The sequence below is a fragment of the Balaenoptera ricei genome, chromosome 6 (genome assembly GCF_028023285.1).
Source record: "Balaenoptera ricei isolate mBalRic1 chromosome 6, mBalRic1.hap2, whole genome shotgun sequence".
Taxonomy (NCBI): domain Eukaryota; kingdom Metazoa; phylum Chordata; class Mammalia; order Artiodactyla; family Balaenopteridae; genus Balaenoptera; species Balaenoptera ricei.
In genome coordinates, this window is record NC_082644.1 from 13559752 (window position 1) to 13584887 (window position 25136).

The 25136-nt window shown below is 40.6% G+C and overlaps 1 protein-coding gene across 3 annotated transcripts in view; it reads right to left on the minus strand.

Moving 5' to 3' along the window:
• Window positions 1-25136, minus strand: part of DOCK5 (dedicator of cytokinesis 5) — a 217608-nt gene that overhangs the window by 77779 nt on the left and 114693 nt on the right. For 2 of the 3 annotated variants that reach the window (XM_059926858.1, XM_059926857.1), the window contains 8 exons: window positions 24208-24280; window positions 20371-20513; window positions 17762-17887; window positions 12879-13003; window positions 10830-10928; window positions 9236-9308; window positions 6859-6962; window positions 5713-5896 (listed from right to left, as the gene is read on the minus strand). In XM_059926858.1, the coding sequence (XP_059782841.1) occupies window positions 5713-5896; window positions 6859-6962; window positions 9236-9308; window positions 10830-10928; window positions 12879-13003; window positions 17762-17887; window positions 20371-20513; window positions 24208-24280 (927 nt within the window). The remainder of the gene's footprint in view (window positions 1-5712; window positions 5897-6858; window positions 6963-9235; window positions 9309-10829; window positions 10929-12878; window positions 13004-17761; window positions 17888-20370; window positions 20514-24207; window positions 24281-25136) is intronic. The other variant, XM_059926860.1, reaches the window with a different exon arrangement.

Genomic DNA, 25136 nt, shown 5'->3' on the forward strand with positions numbered 1-25136 from the left:
TTTATCCCTCCCCCTGACCTTCCCCCTTTGGTAACCATAGAGCAGATTTTATTTCTTCCATTTTTGAGATGAGGAAACTGAGGTTTTGTGAAATTAAATTACTTGTCTTAGGTCACACAACTGCCAGGGAGTGGTATGAATGGAATTTAATGAGATTTATCTGATTCCCCAAAACCATGTCCTTGCTACTCTGTCATATTGCCTCCCCAGAGTCCTTCAAAGAAATAAACAGACGAGCAGATCAGATGGGTTGCTATCTTGAAAAGAAGACAGAACAGATGAATGGTCCTTAGGGTAAGTCTGGGACAAAAGTCTTGAGGTGTTTTTGGACTTAAAAATGCAGAATTTGGGATCTTTCAGTCCCTTACAGCTTTAATGAATGTCTAGATACTAAAAGTGAAATAACAGGGAAACAAAGCAGGCAGCTGGACTGTTACTACTTCATCATTTTGTTTAGTGCATCATGTTACTATTTACAGAGCAGTATCTAGTAAAAGTAGCAATCTGTACTTTTTAATCAATGGATTTGTATAAATATATATTTATAAGCAGCTGAAAATGTATTCTGTTCATTAGAACAGTCAATTTGCTTCAGTGTGTTTGTTCTACTGGCTTGCAGACTGTTTAGTCCCTGGGAAGCCTCCAAAGCCTAGAGACTTCCCACTGTCAACTGAATAAAGTCCCAATACCAGTCAGAGAAGGCAGTAAGGCCCCTCCTATGACCCTCCTGCTGGCCCATCGCAGTCAGACAGATCAACTCAATACTCCCCAAGCTATGGCATGCTCTGAAATCGCTCCCTGTCTTTGCATATGTCTTCCCTTTGTCTGAAATGCCCAGAAATACTTACAATACTATGTATTCAGTCAGCTGCTACTTCTACTTCAAGACCCATCTCAAACATTATTCCGTCTGGGAAGACAGACCCAGTCGTTCTCTGCTATCTGCACTCCTTGCCCACATACATATACCTTAGGGCAAGTAATTAACAACACACTTGGTGTCTCTTTGGCTCTTCCCATAGATTGAGACATTCCAGGGAAGGAACCTTATTGCATTCCTTCTTATACCGCATCATAGCACTAGCCACCTGGTAGGTATTCAATACATGCTGGATCAAAGATTGAACAGATGGATGGAAACAGAACCAGGAGTCCCAAGGAAGCTGGTAGTGTACTCAAGACAATTCTTCACTTTCTTCATTCCGTAAGTAAGTACTTAATAATAGGCACTGTGCTACGCCTATCCACTAGGCACTGTCTACTTCCATCTTCCCACCTCCTATTTTTGCCACGTGCTAGTCAACCGTACCGTGCCGTTTGTTACCTCACCATTTGTTACCTGCCATTTGTGGCTGCCTAAGGAAAAGGATTTGGATACTTCATCATGCTGAAGAGTCACGCAGCAGATTTAAGAATCTGCAAGGAACCCACTAATCAGTCTAGAGGTTTACTCCCTAGAGATATTTGCATGCCCCATCACTGCTCATATTAGGAATACATTTGGCATCTGGTGACTCATAAGGTCTTAGGGCAAGAAAAGTGGTGACACGGTGTTACAGAAACAGCCCTAGACTCACCGTGTTTCTGGGATTCATACAGGTTGATGAATAGCTCTGGTTAATTTCATTTGATTGCTGTAGAGTATCTATCCCATGGTATGGAGGTACCAGAATTTATCCATTCTACTGTCGATAAACAACCAGTTGGGTTGTGGTTTTGAGCTGTCACAAACAATTCTGCTGCAAACATTCTCATATGCCTATCTGGTATCAGCAGCTTTTCTGAGGTATAAAACTAGACTACATTTCTGGATTATCAAGAATGACCACCTCTAACCACATTAGATACTATCTAAATGTTATCCAAAGTCGTCCCCATTTACATCACCGTCAGAAGTATGTAAGAATTGGGACTTCCCTGGCAGTCCAGCTGTTAGGACTCTGTGCTTCCACTGCAGGGGGCACGGGTTTGATCCTTGGTTGGGGAACTAAGATCCCACATGCCTCGAGGCCAAAAAAAAAAAAAGTATATAAGAATTCACAGTACTCTGAATGATAATCCCCAAATTTAGGGTAGTGATTACCTTTGGGAAAGGGTTAGGGACCATAACATTTAAAAAAGAAAAGAATGACAAAGAAAAACCCTAAGTTTTGGAGTTACAAATATCTGTTTTCGGACCCAAGTCCACCACTTATGAGTTTAGGCAAAATATTTCAGCACCTCAGCTTGGCGCTCTGATCAGTAAACTGAGGTTAATAATGACAACATTGGTGTCTTCACGTGCTAGGCTGTCGGTGGGTAAAATGAGATGTCTGTGAATGGCCTGGCACAGGTCCACACCTGCAGAGACTTGACTCCTCTCTCCCTCTGCTCTATTCTCACCCTCCATATGGGCCCAGCAACAAAATGATCCCATATAAATCAGTCCGTTCTAGTTTTGAAAAAATTCATAAAATAATGAAGGTGCCTACAGGCTCTGTTTGTAACAAAGTCCAGTGGCTTTTAACTTTGGAGTCTGAATACCTCTCCAAAGGCTAAGGAGAAACGCCTTTGGTCATGACCTCCGAGTGAAAGGAGAACAGCTACCCTCCTCTTGATCAACAAATGCCCTCATAGAGTTGATGATTTATTCATGTTCCTCAGCTTCTTCTTTCTCAGAAGAAATTGAATTGGTTCTTTATCACTCCCATCAAATTAGAAGAAAGCAAACACACTTATTATCTGTCACTGGGAATGCCCCATTTTCTCTGATGCTCACGATGTCACCTCATCTTCCCCAAATCTGTCCCTTCTTCGTACCCCCATCCAGATTGACAGCAGGTCACCCCGCTCTGGTTTAGATGAGTTTGCGTCTTTAAGTCTTCTCTGGGACAGGATATTCTTGGAGACTTTTTTTTAAAAGTATGTTGAGTGTTTTTGAGATCTAAACACTAGGAATGAGATGACAACAAACGGAAGAGGACAGTTCTACCCGATGGAAGTTTCTGTGATGATGGGAACGTTGCAACCTGTGCTGTCCAGTAGGAAAGTCACCAGACACAGAAAACCACTGAGCACTTGAAATGGGGCGAATGCAACCAAGGAACTGCAGTCATACCTTCACTTGACTTTAATTAATTTAAATTTTGCAAGCTACGTAAGGTGCGGGACAGCACAGGTTTGGAACATTTAGAAGATGCGTGATATTGGTATCAGCGCATCAAGTTAAGTACTGCTACCTGTCAATAAGCTTCCCGAAGTTTTGCCTGGGAGATAATAAACAATGTAACAATATGGTTATCTCTAACCATTATCTCTAATAAGTTAATTTTACAAACTTTTATTACTTGTTTTCTTCAAACCTAGTCTCTAGGAAGGATAATCTACTAGATGTTTGGTAAACGCTGTCTCTTTTGAATATCCCTTTAGAGCCCCAAAAGTACATCGATGCTTTCTATCATCTACCATCAGAGCTAAAAAAAATAACATTTTGACATTTCATAGTTAAAAATTTGGAAAATACCAGAAAGAATAAAGAAAATAAGAACTATCATCCAAACTTTTAGAGTAATTATTTTTTTAGCCTTTTTCTGTGTACGTATAATAACGATGGTGATGACAACAGTTAATACTCATGTAGTGTTTACAATGTGCTACACATTGTTGCTTTGCTTCTACTTATTTTAATTTACTTCATTCTTTGAAATAAATACTATCATTACTCCCATTCTAAAACTGAGGAAACCAAGTCACAGAGAGATCAAGTGACTTGCCCAAGATGAACCAGCTAGTAAGTGGCAGAGCTGGGATCTGAACCCAGGCAATAGGCTCCAAATTATCCTCATATATTTAAACAAAACCGGGATTATACTCTACATAGTGTTAACATTTTCCCATGTCTTTGACTGTTTTGAAATATATTTCACAGCTGCATATATTTTATCATTTAATAACATTATATACTTTAACCTGACCCCAACTATTGGACATTTGGATTCTTTGCACTGTTCCCCTATTATGAATCATAGGGAAACATCCTCATATATAAATCTTTGTGCACATCTCTCATTGTCTATTTAGGTTCAATTTCTAGGGGTCACAGTACTGGGTCAAAGGGTCTGAATACATTTAAGATCTTTGATACACTTTGTAAATCATCTCCCATAAACATTATACTACTTAACCTCGTATCAGCAGTTTATTTATGTTTACTTTTTCCCTAGCAAGGGTTATATCATTGATAGGGTTTTCTCGTGTCTTCCATAAAGCTCAGAATGCCTTCTGGCTTAACTTTCAGTGTTTTGTTTTTTTGTTTTTTTTTTTTTTACTAATTAATAGACTTTATTTTTTTTTTGAGCAGTTTTAGGTTCACAGAAAAATTAAGCCCAAAGTACAGAGAGTTACCATATACCCCTTCAAGGATCCAGAGCTTCCCCTGTTATTAACATCCTGCATTACCGTGGTACCTTTGTTACAAATGCTGAGTCAACACTGATAAAGCTTATTAACTGAAGTCCATCGTTTAAGTGAGGCTTCGCTCTGTGCAGTATATTCTGCGGCTTTTGACAAACGTATAATGACGTGCATCCACGTACCCATTAGGATATCATTTAGTATATAGTTTTACTGCCCTAAAAATCCCCCGTGCTCTGCCTATTCATCCCTCCCTCTCTCCCCAAGCCCTTTGTAACCACGGATCTTTTCATGTCTCCATAGTTTTGCCTTTTCTCTGGCTTAATTTTCGGTGCCTGCTTTTACTTTCCCATATGTAACAGCTCTCAGCCTCACTCTGTTGAGTCTAATCAATCGTCCAAGTTGAAATACTATCCATATTCTCTACGCCACCAAGATTCATCAAAATAAACAATACTGACCCGTTCTAAAGATCAACCACATGCTATCTGATCCTTGAGTGTACCTTACATCTCAGCTGTTTTGTCTACCTTATCACTTCCCTACGGCAGAGCCCCCAAATCTTCTCAGAGGTCAAAGGGACTAATCCTCCACACGGCACAGGGGACAAAGAATTTCTAAAGCAAGTCCCCAAAGCAGCTATTTCTTGGATCACTATATTCTGCAGGACACCTTACAAATTACATAGGTTAAATGAATAAGAAGCTGTTATTGGCTATCAAATGTCATGATATACACAAGAGAAGTGAAAATTGCTATCAGATTTCATGAGGCGACAAAATGAAGCCGCATTTGAACTCTTCAGCTGATGTTATGGAAAATCTGACTGCTTGGGGAAAAAATCAAGAAAGAGGACTCTATATGGGAGACAGACGGAATGCTAACAGGAAACCCTCCTTGCTCTTTGCCATACCTGCTTGGGCAGGAGACTGATGCCCCTCTGCCAGTATCCTCCCCTTAGTACCAACATTTCTTGTTACATACATCATACAGAGCACAGTATCAGAGTTCTTTGCTGCCTTGAAGGAAGGAAACATAAGACTTTCGAAATTCACAGCCTCTGTTAATGAATACATTTATAGGTTTTCCCATATTTAAAAACCACCAAAATGCTTCTCATTCTAGTGGAAAGACAGACAAAGAAGCCTCAGGAAGAGCTTTAGCTATCTAATCAGTACTACCCAGAACATCACGTGATAGCCCAGGACCCTACCTCAGAAGACACAGTCCCACAGCGTCCAGTCCCCTAAGCCTAACAAAGAAGCCTAGGAGGACCAAATAGAAAACTCATTCTGGCGTCACTGAGGTCACCACACCTACCATTCTGAGTGAGCTTTGTGGAGCAGATGAGGGTGGCAATCTGAAAGCTGTCTTTTGTGCTATCCTTGTTTGGCGTAAAGTTGGCTAGGCTTTTGGATGCTTGGAGCTCCTTTTCTTCCATCTCCACTTTGGTTCCAGGCAGGGTCAGGTAGAATTTAGCATCTTCCATTTTCTTGTTGTCACCCTGCAAAGGAAGCATGTTAGGGACACCAAGTGGTGGACAAAATCTCTCATGTGCAAATAAATTAGTATCTATCATGAGCGCAGTGTATTTCCAACCTGAGAAATGAAGTTTTATCAAATTAGATCCCTTCCAACTCCGAGGTACTGTGATACTGTCCCAGAGTTTGAGTCCAGAAATAATTTCGACATTGAATGAAAACAGAATAAGTTATGAACTAGAAGCCAACATTCTAGTCTCTGCTATAAGTAAATACATAAAGAATAAGGTTGGATTTCATTTTCTTGAACATGTAAATGGTCACAATGATACTTCACTGGGTCCTTTGAGAAGAAACAGCTTGCCGTGGCTTCCAACACTATTTTTGAGCTCAGGAGCTGCTAAGGGAAATACACATCAGGTGGATTCATCTCAAAAAAGCTACCAACCGTGTGAAAAGCCTGCTGGATATTGTTGGACAAATGAGATCTTCCCAACATCTGCTTTCTGCTCTAAAATCTCAGTGGAAGCGATAGCTCTGCAGCAGTTAGAGGGAAGAATAAGGACACAACTGATAGGAGAGGAAAGGAGGCCACAGAGCGGAGAAATGGTGCCTGGCTCGCGCTGATATGAAAACCACATCCTACCACATCCACCACACTGTAACCCAGCCCAGCAGTGCAACTATCAATGCTCCACATAGGCTGACGCAAAGAGCAGAATAACAGCCCTTGACTGTTCACCTCCACGGACGCCATGTGCACGAGAGGGAGGGACCATCATTTAAAAGACTAAAGGGATGGGAGACCATGCGGCTGGTGTGACCACAGTCCTCTGGGGTTCTGGACTTGAAGAGGCAAACATGTACAGCCCGAGAGAAGTTTCTGATATTTATACACATAAGTCTGAAAGGAGCTTTCAGAACCAGTTTCAGGGGGAGTAAATATGTCCTTAGCCACGTTCTGAGCCTCTTTCTTTAGCACCACCTTATAAACCACCAGATCATGCCTCCCGTCCTGCAGAGTGGTGCCATCCGGGTTCATCAGCTTCACGAAGGCCACCCCGAAGGCTCGCTCCGATTTATCTCTGGCTGAAAAGACAGGAATACATGTCTGAGCAGGGCAGAAAGATACCAGAGGGTGATGGCTATGAGAGCTGATGGCACATTTTGCTCTGGGGTTTGGTGTTCAATCGTGCTATAAACAACACAGTTGAGCGAGCCCCAATAAGCCATACGTACCGTCCACGTCACAGACTCCTTGAAGGAAATAGTTCCCTAACTGAAATCTTCTGGTGCCCCCAAGTATGCGCCTTTTCCTATATTTGTGAATGAATGACATCAGTATCGACTCGGTCATCCAAATCAGAACTGTGGGTGTTGACACTGACCCCACCCCCATGCCAACTCCGCGTCCTGAGCGCCTCTGGAGGCTGTGCCTTTTCTCTCCGTCCCTGCTGTTCCCACCTGAGGCCAGGCCACCCTCACCTCTTCCCTGTATTCCCACAAGATCTTCATAACAAATCTCTCTGTCTCCAGCTCTTCTCCACCCTTTGGGGATCTCCAAAATCAAATCTAATCAAGTCAACTGCCCTGCTCCAAAACCTTCCCATGAGCTATCTCACTACTGCTGTTCTAAGACAGACTCAGTAAGTATTTTGTTTATTATCTTCCAAGGTTTGTGATGCCATCTAAGATTTCTGTTCCTCTCTTCTTACCAAGACAGTAGCCCCGGTGCCAGAAGTGGATTTGTGTGTCCTGTGGCATTTGGGGGAGGAGGGTCCAGCCTCCTTAGGAAGCAAAGGGCCTCTCTCCTGGTCTTCAGGTGTTGGCCTCTGAGCTCACCATGTCCCCTGCTTAAATGTCTACGGCTGGGGTGACTCATGGCCTGTTCTCACCACAGGCACACCTCTAAGGTCTGCTGTGACTCGTGTTACCCAGATTGGCTGAGCATAGGATTATACTACAGTTTGTTCATCTGTTCTCCTGTTGACGGCCAATTTGGGGGTACTGTGACTAAAGCTGTTATAAATATATACGAAATCACAACCACCAGCACCACCCATACCGCATTCTTTAATGGCTCCTTCATAACAGAGTTCAAAAGAACCTTCATCTTTCATGATCTGGCTCTAGCCTGCCTGGAATCAGACCACTGACATGTCAATCCAGGAACTTACTAGCCCTGTGACCTTGGGCACATACCTAACATCTCTGTGCCTCAGTTTCTTTACATATAAATGTGGATTAAAATGTGTATGGGTCTTATTGATTACTGTAGATACTAAACAAGATGGTGTATGAATAGAGCTTCGCATAGTGTCTGGTACAAACTAAGAGCTTGATAAATGCTAGCTTAGTATGATGGAGAACTGTACGAAATTGCTGATAATTGACTATTTGCTGATACTTGACTATCTGATACTGACCTACAAAAATGGCAATTTCAGATGGTTCAATCTAATATCATGATGGCTCCCACTTTAGCCCTACCGAGCTCACTTTGCTTTTCAAACACATTTCTCCACCAGCACCCTTCACTGGCCTAACTTCTGCTCACCTTCAAGTCTCAGCTAGGATGTAGGAAACCTTATGCATAAATCCCCAGGCGGGGTTAGGTGCTGTGCTTACTCCTTGATGTTTGCTGCTGTAACACGTATCACGTTGATCTGAACTTCATCACCTGTTTTCTTGCTCATCTTCCTAACTAGACCACAGAGACTTTTCAGAGCAGTGACTGTGTCCTATTTGCTGTCATCTACTCAGGGCCTGGCCTGCAGTCTGGTAGGTAGATGGCATTCAAAAAATTCAGTTTGGAAGGAAGGACTGCATTTTTATGCAGTGCTGAATGAGAACAACACTTCCAGAAATGTTGTGATCAGTCTGAAAATAATCAATATTCTCCTCTGTTCACACCTTAGGAAAGTCAACTCATAAACTGTGATCTAAGACTTGAAACAGTTCTTTCACGAAAAAAAAATAATTTGGGAAACAACAGATTGAACAGTTTTCTTGCTTCAGGATTTCTCAGCAATGTGGCAACATACACGGTGAATGTCTAAGAGGGAGACATAATATACAAGCACTTTCTATCCCTATTCAACAGGGAAACTCTTTTTGTCAGACAGCATCTATTAGCATTGTAGAACCTTAGTACTCATAGAACACATTTCAGGGAAATTCTAATATACAATGATAAACACAGATCTTGGAAGCATAGAAAAATTCATTTTAAGATTTCCTTAGCTTCAATGAATCTTGAAATAAAGATTTCAAGTATCTCATTCTACAAACCCACAAAAGAGCTGTCAAGCAAGAGTAAACACTGTTTGATTGAAATATGTCGTAGACCTCCTAATACTCACATTCCTGAGATGACCGGTGTCGGAAGGTAAATCTTATATGGCAGCGAGCAACTTCTTCTATAGCAATGGATACCTGCACAATAATAAGGAGTATCAATACAGTCCCCCGCACTCATAGTTCATTTTATAAAATGAGGCACATTTTAGTATCTGATCACATTGAGTAATTCCTATAGAGTTAGATTTGGTGCAGGGTTTCATTCAAAGGAGATTTAGCTATTTTTCAAAACCAAAAGAATCTCAAGAGAAGATCACCTTTGCTGTTTATCATAGATTCTGAAAACGGAGATATTACAAATTTCTAGTGCTTTCTCAAGTGTGAAGCAGGAGATACTTCAGAGAGAAAAGATCAGTACTTTCAGGTCTGTGCACAAGACTGCAAGGTGTACATGGATATGTTAATAGTTAGGGCCTATAATAGAAGGAAAAGATAAAATACTGGGGACAAGGAAGCTTTTTTTTTTTTTTTTTTTTTTTTGCTGCTTACATATACAGAAGAGACAGGGGAAACAGAGGCATGGAGCAATGTATAGAGCAGAGAATTTGTAGCAAATAGTTAAATAAATTATGGCATGATTATATAACGAATATTATGCAAGTATCTAAAAATATACTTCTGAAGGCTTTTTAATGCCTCAAGAGAGTTTGAAAAGGCACAATATAAATTTGTATGAACAGCATGATCCAAAACATATGAAGTATATAAAATTGTGGAAAATGGTTACTTCTGAATTAAGATATTAGTGCAACTTTTTTTTTTAGTTTTCTATGGAGAGCTCATAAAACTTTGACAATCAGAAAAAGCCGATGTGGATAAAGAACAAGGTCCTACTGTATAGCACAGGGAACTATATTCAATATCCTGAAGTCAACCATAAAGGAAAACAATATAAAAAAGAATGTATATATATGTATAACTGAATCGCTTTGCTATACAGCAGAAATTAACACAACATTGTAAATCAACTATACTTCAGTAAAAAACCAGAACAACAAAAAAGGAAAGAGTTGATGGAGTCTGGGGCTCAGAAGAAGTGGAATCCAGTTTAGGCTCTGACACGAGCAGCTAGAGGAACTTGGTCACTTCACTTCTCTGAGTGCCAGTTACGTCATCAGAAAATGGGCTACTGCAACTCGGACCGTTTGTCGCAGAGCTACTGTGAGGCTCACACGAGCGGACTGATCTCGAGAGCACTTTGGAATTTGTAAGACACATATTTAAATTGAAAAGAAGCCCAGCAAACTTGGTTAGAGGCCAAGAAGGAAAGAAATGTTAGGAAACTGCTTGCAGAGTGTGAAAATTTCCATTTGGTTCTGGACCATCTTGGCAGCCTCTTACATCATTACAACATCAAGTTTCTCTCTTCCAATTTCAACACGTTTACGAACGAGAATGTTACTTAAGATTTCTGAAGTTTGCGAAACAGAAATGAGCTTCTGCAGAGCTACGATGATCAATTCATTTCTGATTGCACACCACAGGCAACCTATCTAAAACTTCAGGATAAAGGAGGAGCGATTTGTGGGTAAAAAGAAGAAAGGGATCTAAACGAGGTTTCATATATGATAGGGGTTACTGATGACACATTCTCACCTTGACAGTCTCATACCAACAGGGCTGCTTGACTTGGTAATAGACCACTGATTTGTACTCAGAAATGCCTTCGTATCCAGCACCAGGATGAATTGCTTTCTTCAGATGGAAAGAAAAAATTAGGAGCGGGTAGTAATATCTAGAACACTAAGGGTATTCCACATGGCCAGCACATGCCTTACATTGGCATACATAAGCTGATTACATCTGGGGGTGAACAGTAGAGTGAGAATGAGTTTCCAAGAAAATATGGTGTATATATATATATATACAATGGAACACTACTCAGCTATAAAAAAGAATGAAATAATGCCATTTGTAGCAACATGAATGGACCTAGAGATTACCATACTAAGTGAAGTAAGTCAGACAGAGAAAGACAAATATCATATGATATCACTTATATGTGGAATCTTAAAGAAAATGATACAAATGAACAAAACACTCCTATTTACAAAACAGAAACAGACTCACAGACATAGGAAACAAACTTATGGTTACCAAAGGGGAAAGGTAGCGGGGAGGGATAATTAGGAAGTTGGCATTGACATATACACACTGCTATATATAAAATAGATACACAACAAGGACCTACTGTATAGCATAGGGAACTATACTCAATATTTTTTAATGACTTATATGGGAGAAGAATCTGAAAAATAATATAGATAGATAGATAGATGGATGGATAACAGAACCACTTTGTTGTACATCTGAAACTAACACAACATTGTAAATCAACTACACTTCAATAAAAAAATAATTAAAAAAAAAAAAAAAAAAAAGAACGAGTTTCTAGCGCTTTGAGGGTCCAAGTATCTCAATGTGTAGTAGCTAAGGCACCCAGCACAAGCTTAACATTCCTCTTTGCTGGAACTTTTCTTCTCTCTTCCATCCGAGCCATACACTGTCCTTTCTTTCTTTCTTCTTTCCTCTCTCAGGGAACAGAGGCCTAGAGAGGGTGACCGGGAGCTCCAGCATGCGTGCAGACACACTGCTGTGTGAGGTCCTGTCTATACTCTGCTTTAAGGACCTGGTGTGTAGGTGTGGCATGTTCACTCATTGTGTCTCTTCCTAGACATGAACCACTTAGTTCAGTAGCATCAGGCCTCCACGGGGGCACTTCCAAGCTAGTTACCAGAGCCGTGAAGATGTGTACTTGAACTCCTGGGGCAAAAGGACTCTCTCAACAGCACAAAGAAATCACTCCCGTACCATGGCCCACAGCATTCTGCTTATCCCTCTATGCAGAAGACAACTTGGTCAACTGATTCCTTGGAAGATGATCATATCCATGGGGAAGTGCAGAGGTTGTGTACTCGGCTGTGCCCCCGCCGTGAGGGACTCAGTGAATGGAGTGGATTCCAAAGCAGGTAACTATGGCTCATACAAGAGGAGCCAGATGTCAGCTGGGACAATGAAAGCCTCCCCCTGTCTCTCCTTCTCCTTGATGTCAGAATGAAGAGTAACTTCTGTTGGACCGGAAGGCAGGACACCTGTGTCCGTTCCCAGTGCCACCACTAAGTCCTGTGCTTCCCTGAGAAAATAGCTTATCCTTTCTGGGCTGCAGTTTCCTGATTCCTAAAACTAAAGAGCGTGGTAGTTGACCTAGAACCAAGAGCCCTTCTGGTGTAACAGCTCTAACGGGCGCATCTCTGCTGGTTTAGCTCACCCAGGGGGAGGGCGTGTGCCCTCCACATGACCTGGGCAGGAATGCCACTCCATGCCAGCCCCGGAGGACCTTATCAGTCTTGAAAGTGGCTAAATAACTTGAAAATGATACAGAATCTCTGCATCGGAAGTGTACACCTGAAATCCCTGGTGGCTTAAGGTCTTTCTCAGCACAGGAGAAATCATGAAAATAAGAGTCTACATGAATTTATTACTACAATTGGTGATTGCTAATCACAAATTTAACAGGTTTCCTATTTTTTCCTTGTGAAAACACCAAATGCACTCTACAGTGGAGAACAATTAACATCATGCCCCAAGTCCTGTGGTTGTAAAGGAGCGTGTGATGGCAGCGGGACTGCTGGGGACACCACGTACCTCCAAGAGCCCGCCCTCCTCATCATACACAGACATGGTCACCTCCACGTTCTTCGGTGTCTTCTTTTTCCCTTTGTCAAACTCCCCATGGATCAGGGTGACGTAAATATCATTCCGAACATCTCCTGCAACACGACAACCCATCCTGTGAGTGGTGTTGTGTGGAGTCATTTTTAAATTTCAGGATGTAATAAGACGCAAATTATAAGTAAAATATAAAGTGTTCTGACTTGGTGATAAACTATTCATACAGCAGAAGTTTCTATGTGTATTGTTCCCTGTAGCTTACCTCATTCTACCTCTCTATATATACCACAGTGTCTTTGGAGTACAGTTTAGTGTCTATCAGCAGATGAATGGATAAAGAAGATGTGGTGTGTGTATACACATACACACACACACACACACACACACACACACACACACACACACACACACACGGAATACTACTCAGCCAGAAAAAAGAATAAAATTTTGCCATTTGCACCAACATGGATGGACTTGGAGGGTATTGGTGAAATAAGCCAGACAGAGAGAGACAAATACTGTATATCACTTGTATGTGGAATCTAAAAATTAAAACAAACTGGTGAATATAACAAAAAAGACACAGCCTCACAGATATAGAGAAAAGCTAGTGGTTACCAGTGGGCAGAGGGAAGAGGGGATGGGCAAGATAGGGGTAGGGGAAGAAGAGGTATAAACCACTATGTATAAAATAAGCTACAAGGATATATTGTACAGCACAGGGACTATAGCCAATATTTTATATTAACTATAAATGAAATATAACCTGTAAAAGTTGTGAATCACTGTTGTACACATGAAACTTACCTAAGATTGTACATTAACTATATTGCAATAAAAAAACATGAGCAATGATTTATCCATAGGGATATTCACTGTGATATTTTTGGTGAATGTGAAAACTTGGAATCATCCTCGATTTCCAACCACAGAAACAGTTGAATAAATTATGGTACAGTAAAATGAAATAATATGATTCACTCACTTAAAAAACAGACTGAGCACCTACTCTGTACCAAGCACTGTGTTAGGTGTTTGGGAAACGATGGTAAGCCATGCACCAGCCTTGCTCTCATGCAGCTGTAAGTCTGGTGGGCAAGAGAAGCATTCTCAGACAATCACCTGATGAAATGCATCATTACAAAAGAAGGGAAAGGCCAGGCTCGGTGAAAGCATCACACTAAGTCCCAACCTTGTTTGGAAGGTGTGGGAATCTCTCCTTTGAGCTGATATTGGAGGCGTTGGAGGAAGAGGGAGAGAGAATAGCATGTGCAAAGGCCCGGAGGTAGGAGATATATGATGGAAGTCTTCAAGTGAGGGGAAAGCTGTGGTGAGATGAGGCTACAGACAGACATAAGACAAGTCTCCCTGAGGCCTGCAGGCCAAGTGAAGAATTTGTACCTTCATCCTAAATATAAACAGAAGTCATGTTTTCAGCAAGGAGGGAGTGGGACGAAATCAGATAGGCATTTATAAAAGATCATTCGTGCTATGGTGTGGAGAATGAGGCAGAAAGATCAGAAACAGGAAAACCAGTTAGGAAGTGCTGGCACTTGTCCAGGGAATTGACGACAGTAGCTACAAGTTGGGTAGCAGTAACAGGATGGAGAGAAGGGGGTGGCACTGAGAGGCCTTTGAAAGGGAAAACTGGCAGGTCTCCTCCATTAATTTTGTGTGAGATGTAAAGGAAAGGAGTGTCAAGGGTGATCTTCAGGCTTCGTGTTTGTGCAGCTGGATGGATGAAGGGCTGTTCTCTTAGATAAAACACAACAGAAGAGTCAGGTCTAGATGCCCAGGATGACAAGCTCCAAATGCGGATTTTGAGTAAGAAATAAACAAGGAGAAGAGTGATCCAACGGGAAGAGGACCCACTCAAGTCCTGAGGCAGGAAGCAGTTGGATGGGTGGTTGTGGAGTTTAAAGGAAGGGTCTTGGGCCTAGAGATTTGGATTTGGAGGCAACTAACCCACAGAAGCAAAATGAGTGGATGAGATCACCAAGGGAGGGAATAGAGGGGAGAAGGAAAGGGGTCCTGTTACAGATTGAATTGTGCCCCTCCCCCCAAATTCATATGTTAAAGAGGTGAATAAGGTAAAATGAGGTCATAGGGTGGGTCCTAATCCAATATGACTGGTGTCCTTATAAGAAAAGATTGGGACACAGACACACACAGACTGAGGGGTGACGGCGTGAGGACACAGTGAGAAGGGGGCCACCTGCAAACCAAGGAGAGAGGATTCAGAAGAAACAACCCTACAGATACATTGATCTTGGACTTCCGGCGTCCGGAACTGTGAGAAAACAAACTTCCGTTGTTTAAGCCACGCGGCCCGCAGTATTTTGTTATGGAAGCTCAAGCAAACTAAGACAGGGCATAAGGACCAAAGACTGAGGAACTCCAACATTTAAAGGTGAGGTCAAAGATGCTCAGGTGGCAGAGGAGTCCTGGGAGAGGCCTCAGGGGAATGGAGAAAAAGAGGGGTGTGTGGGATCACCGACAGCGAGGGGGAACATTTCACGGAGAGAGTGCTCAACCTTGTCACGTACTGGCCCGAGACGACCATTATGCTAAAAATATCCAGTAGACTTGGTGACACTGCAATCTTTGGTGACTAGTGACGGCCATTCCAGACAGGATAGAGGGAGACTGGCAGGTGAGGAAACAGAGAGTATATAATCTCTTCCAAGAATTTAGCTATAGGAGAAAGTGCAGGAGAGGGAGGAGTTTAAGGTGAATCTGCAGCCTGTTTAAATGATGGTGAGAGGGAGCCCAGGTGAGGGATGTTAGCCCAGATCTATATTCCTCAAACCTGGCCGATTACCAGAATCCCCCGCAGAGCCCTGGTCATACAAACTGCATCAGTCTCTGGAAAAATCTGGGAATAGGTATCTTCATATTTCCCAGGTGATCCTGATTGGCTGATCCAAAGACTAGCATATTTGGGAACCATCATCCGAGATGATTTTTAAAGTCTGTTATAGCCCTGGATGTTTATGAACCAATACTATTGAATAGAATCTTTCCAAGCCAGATTTCCAAGATAAATGCACTTTGTCCAAAAGATAAACTTCTCTATTTTATTTTTTCAGATTTCGGTCTTGCTGTAGCAATAAAACTGCCTTCAGTTGTAGGAAGAGTATCAATACTTATTTTTATAAACAACAAGAAGACAAAACATTTTCCTAGAATGTTGATGAATATGTATTAGGGTGAAATGGCCCTGGAAGGGATGAAATAAGCAGATGAAAAACTACTTTTCATGAGAAAAGAAGAAAAAGATAATCTCAATTTTAGAACTCTTTCATTCATTCACTCCACAAATATACTTTTAATACTCACCATGTACAGAAATGTGTGAGGCATCAAATTATTACTGCTCCTTAATTTCCCAAAGGAGGAACAAGATCTTGTATTAGTTTAAAAGAACATGAAATTTTTTTTTAATTTATTTTATTTTTTATTTATTTATGGCTGTGTTGGGTCTTCGTTTCTGTGCGAGGGCTTTCTCTAGTTGCGGCAAGTGGGGGCCACTCTTCATTGCGGTGCGCGGGCCTCTCACTATCGCGGCCTCTCTTGTTGCGGAGCACAGGCTCCAGATGCGCAGGCTCAGTAGCTGTGGCTCATGGGCCTAGTTGCTCCGCGGCATGTGGAATCTTCCCAGACCAGGGCTCGAACCCGTGTCCCCTGCATTGGCAGGCAGATTCTCAACCACTGTGCCACCAGGGAAGCCCCAGACCTGAATTTTTATGCAATAGATAACAGCTTGATTTTCGAGAATTTTTCTAACATGCTTAAAGATTGTTTATTCATATATTCTTTCTTCCTATCTATCAAGTATACAACATACTTATATTTTAATATTTATAACACATATATTTTATATAATACACATATATAAGGTTCCTTGAGGGGATGATTTCCTTTTACCACTATAACTATCAAGAAAGTAAATGGGGGCTTCCCTGGTGGCGCAGTGGTTAGGAATTCGCCTGCCAATGCAAGGGACACGGGTTCGATCCCTGGTCCTGGAAGATCCCACATACCGCGGAGCAACTAAGCCCGTGCACCACAACTACTGAGCCTGCACTCTAGAGCCCGTGCTCTGCAGCAAGAGTAGCCACCGCAATGAGCAGCCCGTGCACCGCAACGAAGAGTAGCCCCTGCTTGCCGCAACTAGAGAAAGCCCGTGCACAGCAACAAAGACCCAACACAGCCAAAAATAAATAAATTTATCTAAAAAAAAAAAGAAAGTAAATGGGTTAAATCAGTGAATTCACGAGAACACATATGCAGATTACTAACACGTGGTGGCAAAAAAAAGATGAAACTAAAGTAGGAAACTGCAGAATGTTTACATTCTTGTCACCACAAGTATGGGGAGAGCCGAGAACATAGTTGGAGCTTAAGCCACTGGAGCAGAAGGTCCAGTTGAGTCTGAGCTGAGTGGGCACCTCGCTGGAATTTCCTGGCAAGGAGCTCACGGTGCTGGTGATGTCATCATGAGAAGAGGTACGTGCAGATGAAGCAAATTATTCTCGGGACAGAGAACCTGTGCTATTTAGCGCGACTTAATGGATGGTCTAGGAAGTATTTCAGAGGGGCTTGTGCAGAACATAAAGGAAGAGAAAGCAAAGAGAAATTTGAGTACATTTAAAAGCGTTCTCTTGGGCTTGCACACTGGGTAGTTTTCTAAGGCACTGCAACCCCGCCTCTATCTCCCACCGTCTCGCTATCACTGAATGCAAATGATGAAATCTTACGGATCCATGTTGCCTCAAGAGTCCCATTAGAAGTGATGGCTGCATGCAGCAAAGTCCTGTAGGACGCAGAACAGGTGAATCAAGCACAGTGTTTACCTGGAAGGATTATTTCAGGAAAGCCCATTTTCCGGGCGATTGCCGTGGATCTATCCACCAAGTGTGAAAAGTTTTTCTGAACCTGTGTGAGGTCCCCCGGCAGTAGCTTCAAGGACACCCAAAGTCCTTGAAAGAAAGAAAAGATAAACTTTTAGCTCTTTGTTAATGATCCGTATAATAAACACACACACACGCTGAGAAAAATATATGTGTGGTATTGATACAAAAACACATTATTATAAAGATGTAAATTCTCCCCTAGTTAACTTAGAATTTTAATGATACTCCCAACAAAATCACAGTAAGATTTCTTTGAGAATCTGACAGAAATGTGAATGGATGTTTACTTTGGGGAAAAAAAAATAAAGATAGCCCCTCTCAGATATCAAAATACTGTAAAGTTACAGTAATGAGTGATATTAGTAGTAGAAAAGATATATAAATCAATGGAAACAATGAAATCAAGTACTATTATATACAGCAATTAAACATAGCAAAAGAGACATAACAAATCATGAAAAATGGAACAATTCTATAAACGTGCTGGGATAATTTTCTAGCTACTTTGAACAGAATCAATCTAACCTCTCACCACACATTTTCACTAAAATAAATTCCTAATATAACAGAAAAGTAAACAGAAAAAAAGACAGGAAATTAAAGGAAAAAATAAGTGTATCACTGTCAAATCTCTGAGTACAAACCATTTTTCTAAGTAGAGAAACAAATGAAGAAATCACAAAAGCAAAAGAATTACCTATACAAACTGATATTTTGATATTCATAAAAAGTAAAAGGTATACTTCATAAACCATATACTACATACGCTTATAAAAGGCATGGTGAAATACTTATAAGAAATTAGGAATTCATACTCATTAGAAGAAGAACATTCAGATCCTCACAAATAAACAGAAAATGATTATACAATTCACAAAGAAGTACAAAAAGTTTATAAATATTTGGCAAACCAGAAATTGAAAAGTATGTGCCCTAAGTAAGACAAATTGTTATCTTCATTACACAAAGGGTTCACAAAAACTCTAGAAAGGAAGGGAAACTTTAGGAAACTCCTAAATATCAATACATATGAAGGCCAGATAATTCACTGTCACGTAGTTTTTAAAAAATGCTACGGTGGTCTACTTTTCACCTTTCAAACAGGTAAAGATTTTTAAACATAAGTTTGCAAAGTGGGCATATGGTAATTAGTGCCCACAGGAAGAAACCTATGGGAAGTATTCTGGAAATATGTACATCTCCGGGTTTAAGCTCGTTCCTATCATTTAGCCCAGAAATCCTACTTCCGGGAATTTTCTTGGGGAGGCAGTCCTAAATATGGAAAAAGCTTCATGTATAAAGACAGTCATAGCAGAGTTATTTAAATTTATAATGGTAGCAAAATAGAAAGCATTTAAGTGTTTACCTAGGGATTCCAAGCAATGGAATATTACGCAGCCACAAAAAATATTTATGAAGAGCATGAAAACATTTGAAAAGTGTATTGCTAAGGAGGAGGAGAAGGAATGGTATTTTTTTCAGTTTTGTTAAAAAAAATTGTACATACACAGCAATCTATTTAGTGTAAGGGTTTTCCACTCTAACAAATTATATCCTTAGGTTAGGAGTTCCAAAACAACAGAAAGGCATTTAGTTATTTATTTTCAGATTCTATGATTCCTCACATGTATTTACTACTCAGGATAACTGTGAACACGTGGCAAATTAAATATGCTGAAACTGTTTCCTAATTGCTTCCACTTCAGAAGACAATTACAGGGTGGTTAAAAAAAAAAAAAAATTGACTCAATCTTCAAAATTATCCCCAAATCATCACCATCTGAATTTTAGATTTTAAACTATTTTCCCTTATTATTTGAGCTAAAAATGCAGTTTCAATAAGCAGAACTCCTCTGAGTTAAAACTATATCAACAAAATGATATATGGAGGTGCTAAAAACCACTAAAAATGCTGTGCTAGGTAGCCCATTAGTTTATATTAATACATATTCATTTGCATTACTTTGGTCTCCTTCCTCTCAATTTTAGGAAACGTATTGGGAGAAACATATTCAGGGAGTGGAACATAATTATCCTCAAAACTGTTTTTCTTAACTAATGAGAACCTACTGTATAGCACAGGGGACTGTACTCAGTGCTCTGTGGTGACCTAAATGGGAAGGAAATCCAAAAAAGAGAGGATCTATGTATACGTATAACTGATTCACTTTGCTGTACATTAGAAACTAACACAACATTGTAAAGCAACTATACTCCAATAAAAATTAATTTTAAAACATTAAAAAAAAAAACTTTTTCTTTGTGCCTTGACCTGTGGAAACAACACGGGGATTACAGGTCAGACAAAAGTGAGGAAAGACTCATGGGATGAGAATCTGTTCTATAGAATTTACAACATACAGCTGTGATCCAACTCTCTTAAGTCTTAACTGTCTTTAAACGGAAACTGAGGTGGGCAGTCCCCAGCAGGGTCTGTTTTATATCAGAGAAAGATAGTGAAAGGGCCAGATTCCAAGGACTCAGCTCTGAGCGCCACCCCTCCACCCCTGCCAGAGTCCCCTCCCAGCTCAGTACATAGGGCTGTGTACCTTGTCCTTTGTGATTCACTTCCTTGGCTGCTATCACTTTATTCAAGACTGAAGTGAGTGGCTCATTCTCCCCAATCACATGGGATGTTATCAGGGGCGACATGATTAGCTGCCTCTGCCGGATATAGGTTTCCATGGCAATTCTGGGAAAGTCAGAAATGATTGGTAAGGAAAAAAGAGGAAGTCTCTGCAGCACAGCCTCAGATAGTGGTGGGTCTGATGCGCCTCATTTGGAAATATAAACAGTAAAGGAACCTAACTACAGGATACTTTCCATCTTTATTTTCCCACCGGGGGCCTATCTCAGACACCGAATTCATCTTGAAATGACTTGGGGTAATGAGGGGAAAAATAAACCTCAAGAACAAACAAAACCGACGGTCAAATGTTAACAACTAAAACCAGGGGCAATGCTTGATGCACTTTATAAGGTGGGAGAGGCTGCAGAAATGGAATGGTAGAAGGACGGAGGAAGGGGCAGGAAGACCCAGCCTCCAGTTCTGGCTCTACTTGCCAAGTGAGCTCTGCTAGAGTCTCCCCTCTGGGCCTCAGTTTCCTCATCTGTAAGGAAATGGGCCAGGATCACATGCCCTGAAGGCCCACATCTAGTGACAACACTCAATGTACAAGAGCGGTATGTACGCAGCGGCTTCGGGATGGTGTTCGTAGAACCCCACGTGATGAAGAACTATGTTTAGGGTTGCAATGGCACAGCCACCAGCAAATAAGAGCCACTTTAAAGATCACATCAGGCTGAGGCTCGTACAGGGGGATGAAAGAGCCAAACACAGCCCCCATTCTATGGAAAGCACAAGTGCTATCAATAACTACATATCAGCCTGGAGCGGGACAACGGTGGCCAGTCTTCTCTGCTGTGGTTTTGTTCTCTTGCCCACGACACACAGGCCAGCTTTCTCTGCAGGGTTCAGACCTGTACCCTGACAATAGGGGGGAAGCATTCTGCAATATGTTCCTGAAAAGTGGGATTGCGACAGTCTGAGTTGTTTTCAAATGACTCCCTCTTAGACTAGCAGGATACACGCATAAAACTCTCCCAATATAATAATCACTATAAAGCTTTCGAGGTAAGTTATGAAAGCATTTGCCATAAATCTTAGGAGTTCAATGCCAGAGGCTGTGATTTGCATCGTGAAAGCTGTACAGTGGCTGTTGGCCACACAGTGAGTGGTAATCAAATTAGGGCTGGACTCCTTGGAGACTCAAAGCTTGTATTATTATACGGTGGAGACAGTCTGAAAGCTCACTGTTTCAGCACGGCCGCTAGGTAAGAGCTGGTTCAGAAAGTAAGCGGGGAGGCACATAACCAAAGAAGAAACCCACCTCAGAAAGTGAGACAAATACAGAGAAACACATTTGAGATAACTCATATCCATAATGAGGCTCCTATTTTATATATATTTATAATATTATTTGTATGGAGTAGAATAAATTTCATATCCATGAATGCTGCCCCGATAATTCATATATATTGAAACATATATAATATTATATATATTATTATATAATATTTCATATAACTCCCACATCCATGAATGCTGCTCCTAGTATATATATACATATAAAATATACATATATTATACATATATACATAGTACATAATTATAATATATGTATATATAATAGAAATAACATTCATGGATATGAAAATTATTTATATTTATCACAAGTATATTTATATTTTATGTATTTACATATTCACATTTATGCTATGTATTTTATTTAATATTTATTATATTTACATAAGATATTGTAATATAGTTGGTTTAATATATGAAATCATTTAATTTAATGCATTAATATAAAATTATATATTTTAATATATTATATGTACTAATTTAATATATCACACTTATTTAATATACTTAAATATACATATTTACATTGGGAGCAGCATTCATGAATTTGAAAGTTGTGTCATAATTCACACTAGCACTAAGCTACATAAAATATGTACCTCACCATATTCTTGGAGGGTCAGTGTATAGGTGGTAGGATACTAGATAAGCACATATTTTAAAAATTATTAACAGCAGCTTCTGGATGAGAAGGGAAGTACTACTTAGCACAAACTATTTATACTATTATATTTAGAAACTTATCCAAAAGTGCTGGACTTTAAAATGAAAGATAAGGATTTTTATATTTTAAATAAAATTACATATAATACCTATTTATTGTAGAAAGAATAGTAAGCAGAGTTAAACCAAAAGAGGGGCAAAATCACCTAGAGTTACACCAACAGAAATAATCACTGTTAATTACGGAGTATATTCTTTGAAATTTCTAAATTTTAAGGTTTTTAATGCATTGTAACAATTTATATTCTTATAAGTAGTATTTATACCCACTGAACGCTGGATACCATATATTTTTAAAACTTCGTCAACCCCAAAACTAAACCTCATTGTTTCATTTGCCTTTCATTGATTCTCAATGAATTTATAGGCCATTTCTTTGCATGTGTATGTTTCCTTCTTACTTCCTTATGAACTTGCATTAATTCCTTATAATTTAGAAATATTTATTCTTTTTCATAGACATTGCAAAGATATTATTAAATTTTTTCTATGTATAAGTTGTCTAAACTTTCTGTGAGGCTAAACCTATCAATTTTTCTTCTTTAGTCGAATCTTTGGTGTCTGACTCAGAAAGGCCTCCCACACATCACATCGTATAAAACTTTTGTTTTCCTACAGTACTTTAAGATTTTTGGCTCTTACATGTATATGTGTTATCATCTGGAATTTACAGTGGTATAAGTTGGGAGATGAGGATCTAACTTACATTTCTTAAATGGTTAGCTAATTTTCTCAAACACTATCTTTTGCATAGTTTATCTTCTCCACTGATTTTAAAATTAATATTTTAAAATAATTTAAAAAATATATAACCATATTACTTATTACTAATAAAATCACATATTAACTCAAATATCCTTGGGCTGGTTTCTGGAATTCTCGGTTCGTCATATTGATCCGTTGTGGTGGCCGCATATTGGCCGAGACAATCATTTTTTCTCACTGCCACGACTGCCCTGTTAGGAGTCAGATCCAGCAACGTCCCAGCCACCCGTGCGAGGTAAGGGGCGCGTGCTCGCTAGAGCATGAGCCAGTCATGATGTTCACACGTACGCTCCTTCAGCGTTACGGGGATAGAGAGTAGCTCTCCGACGTCCCCCAGTGGCCCACCCAGGGCTCCAGCTCCTGAGACTCAGAATGGGGAGCTGAGTGCAGCTCTGCGGGGCAAGCTTCCAGGCTGGCTTTCCTCCGCTTGCAGGAAAACAGGGATTAGTCTACCCTTCACTCTCGCATCTCCTGAACCTTTGTTACTCAAAGTGTGAGCCCCAGACCTGCAGTAGCAGCATCACCTAGAAGCTTGTCAGATGCAGACTCCAGACCCACCAGATCGCGTTTTGCATCCTAACAAGATCCCAGGTGATTCATGTGCAGGTTGCAGTCTGAGAAGCCCTGTGCTATTCTGCTTGATTCCTCGTCCTCTGTGATACCTGTTCCATAGGACAAAGTACAGGTAAACTTTGGCATTTCTGGCATTTAAATGGCACCATAATCTGGTAGGTTCGCCCCTTATGTTCCTTTGGTCATTTCTGTAGAATCAGGAAAGTTCAGTTACCCTCTTAACGGAGTGCAATATGAAGGACTTTGAATAAAGTCTTCTGTCGGCTCCGCTTGGCAATCTTCCCACTTAAGAGCTTTCCTTTTCTAACTGGGCAAAAGGTTCCTAGCACCTGGTTCTAACACACCATCCAAAGGCCTAATCCAGGTCTCAAGTCACCTGGGATAATGCCCAGGTACTTACTGCTGAAAGGGAATAAAATGCTGCTTTTCTTCATCATCCACCTTCCCGTGTATGATATCGGTAATATCCATCACTAGGAAAAAGACAAAACTTAATTAAAGAAACTAATTGCTTCAGGCCTCAGTGAGGAACTATGGAAAATTACAGTATCAGCAAACATAGAACCCTGGAGGAAGAAAGAGAGCGAGAGTGAGCAGGGACGTTTCCTTTATTTATTTGCCAATGATGACTCCCAGTGTCCCCAGCCTAGCAGAAGATCAATTCATCAGGGGCTCAGGCAGGGGCTTGTGCATTCTCGGATCAACCCTGCAGACTACCTCCTTTAAAAAATTCTACTAGACCAAGTTGGTGAATTCTTGAGTCCCGTGACACTGACACTTTTTAGTAAGCCTGCGTTCCAAGACCCAGAGAACACTCTTTTTTTTTTTTGGCAGGAGTGTCAATAGAATAAAAGACCTGGGAGAGGAACTCAAGACTTGCCATGGTCCACTGTCCCTCTGATTTGACATTTTCTCACCTGGTTTCCACATAAATGAAGGGCAGCCAGGGCACCAACAGCACAGACTAGAAGACCATATAGTGATTCGGTCTTTGATGCCCGGTAAGAGCTATTAAGGAAGCGCTGTTGTAACCCTACTGCATGGATTGTCTTATTTATACAAATATTAATATTAGCCCTACTTTAAGAGATGAGGAAACTGACTACAGGAAAGGTAGGTGATTTTCCCTAGGTCAGAGGTTTAAGTGGTAAAGCCAGGGTAGGAACCCAACAGTGATTACAGGGCCAAACCATTTAACCTAACTATGCCTGCTGCCCAGAGAACTAATAAGCGGGCCATTCACTCTACAGCTGCTGAGGTTAGGCAGGGGCCATGGCAAGAAGCCATCCCTTGGTTAATAAATTACAATCTAGCCATAAAACACATACT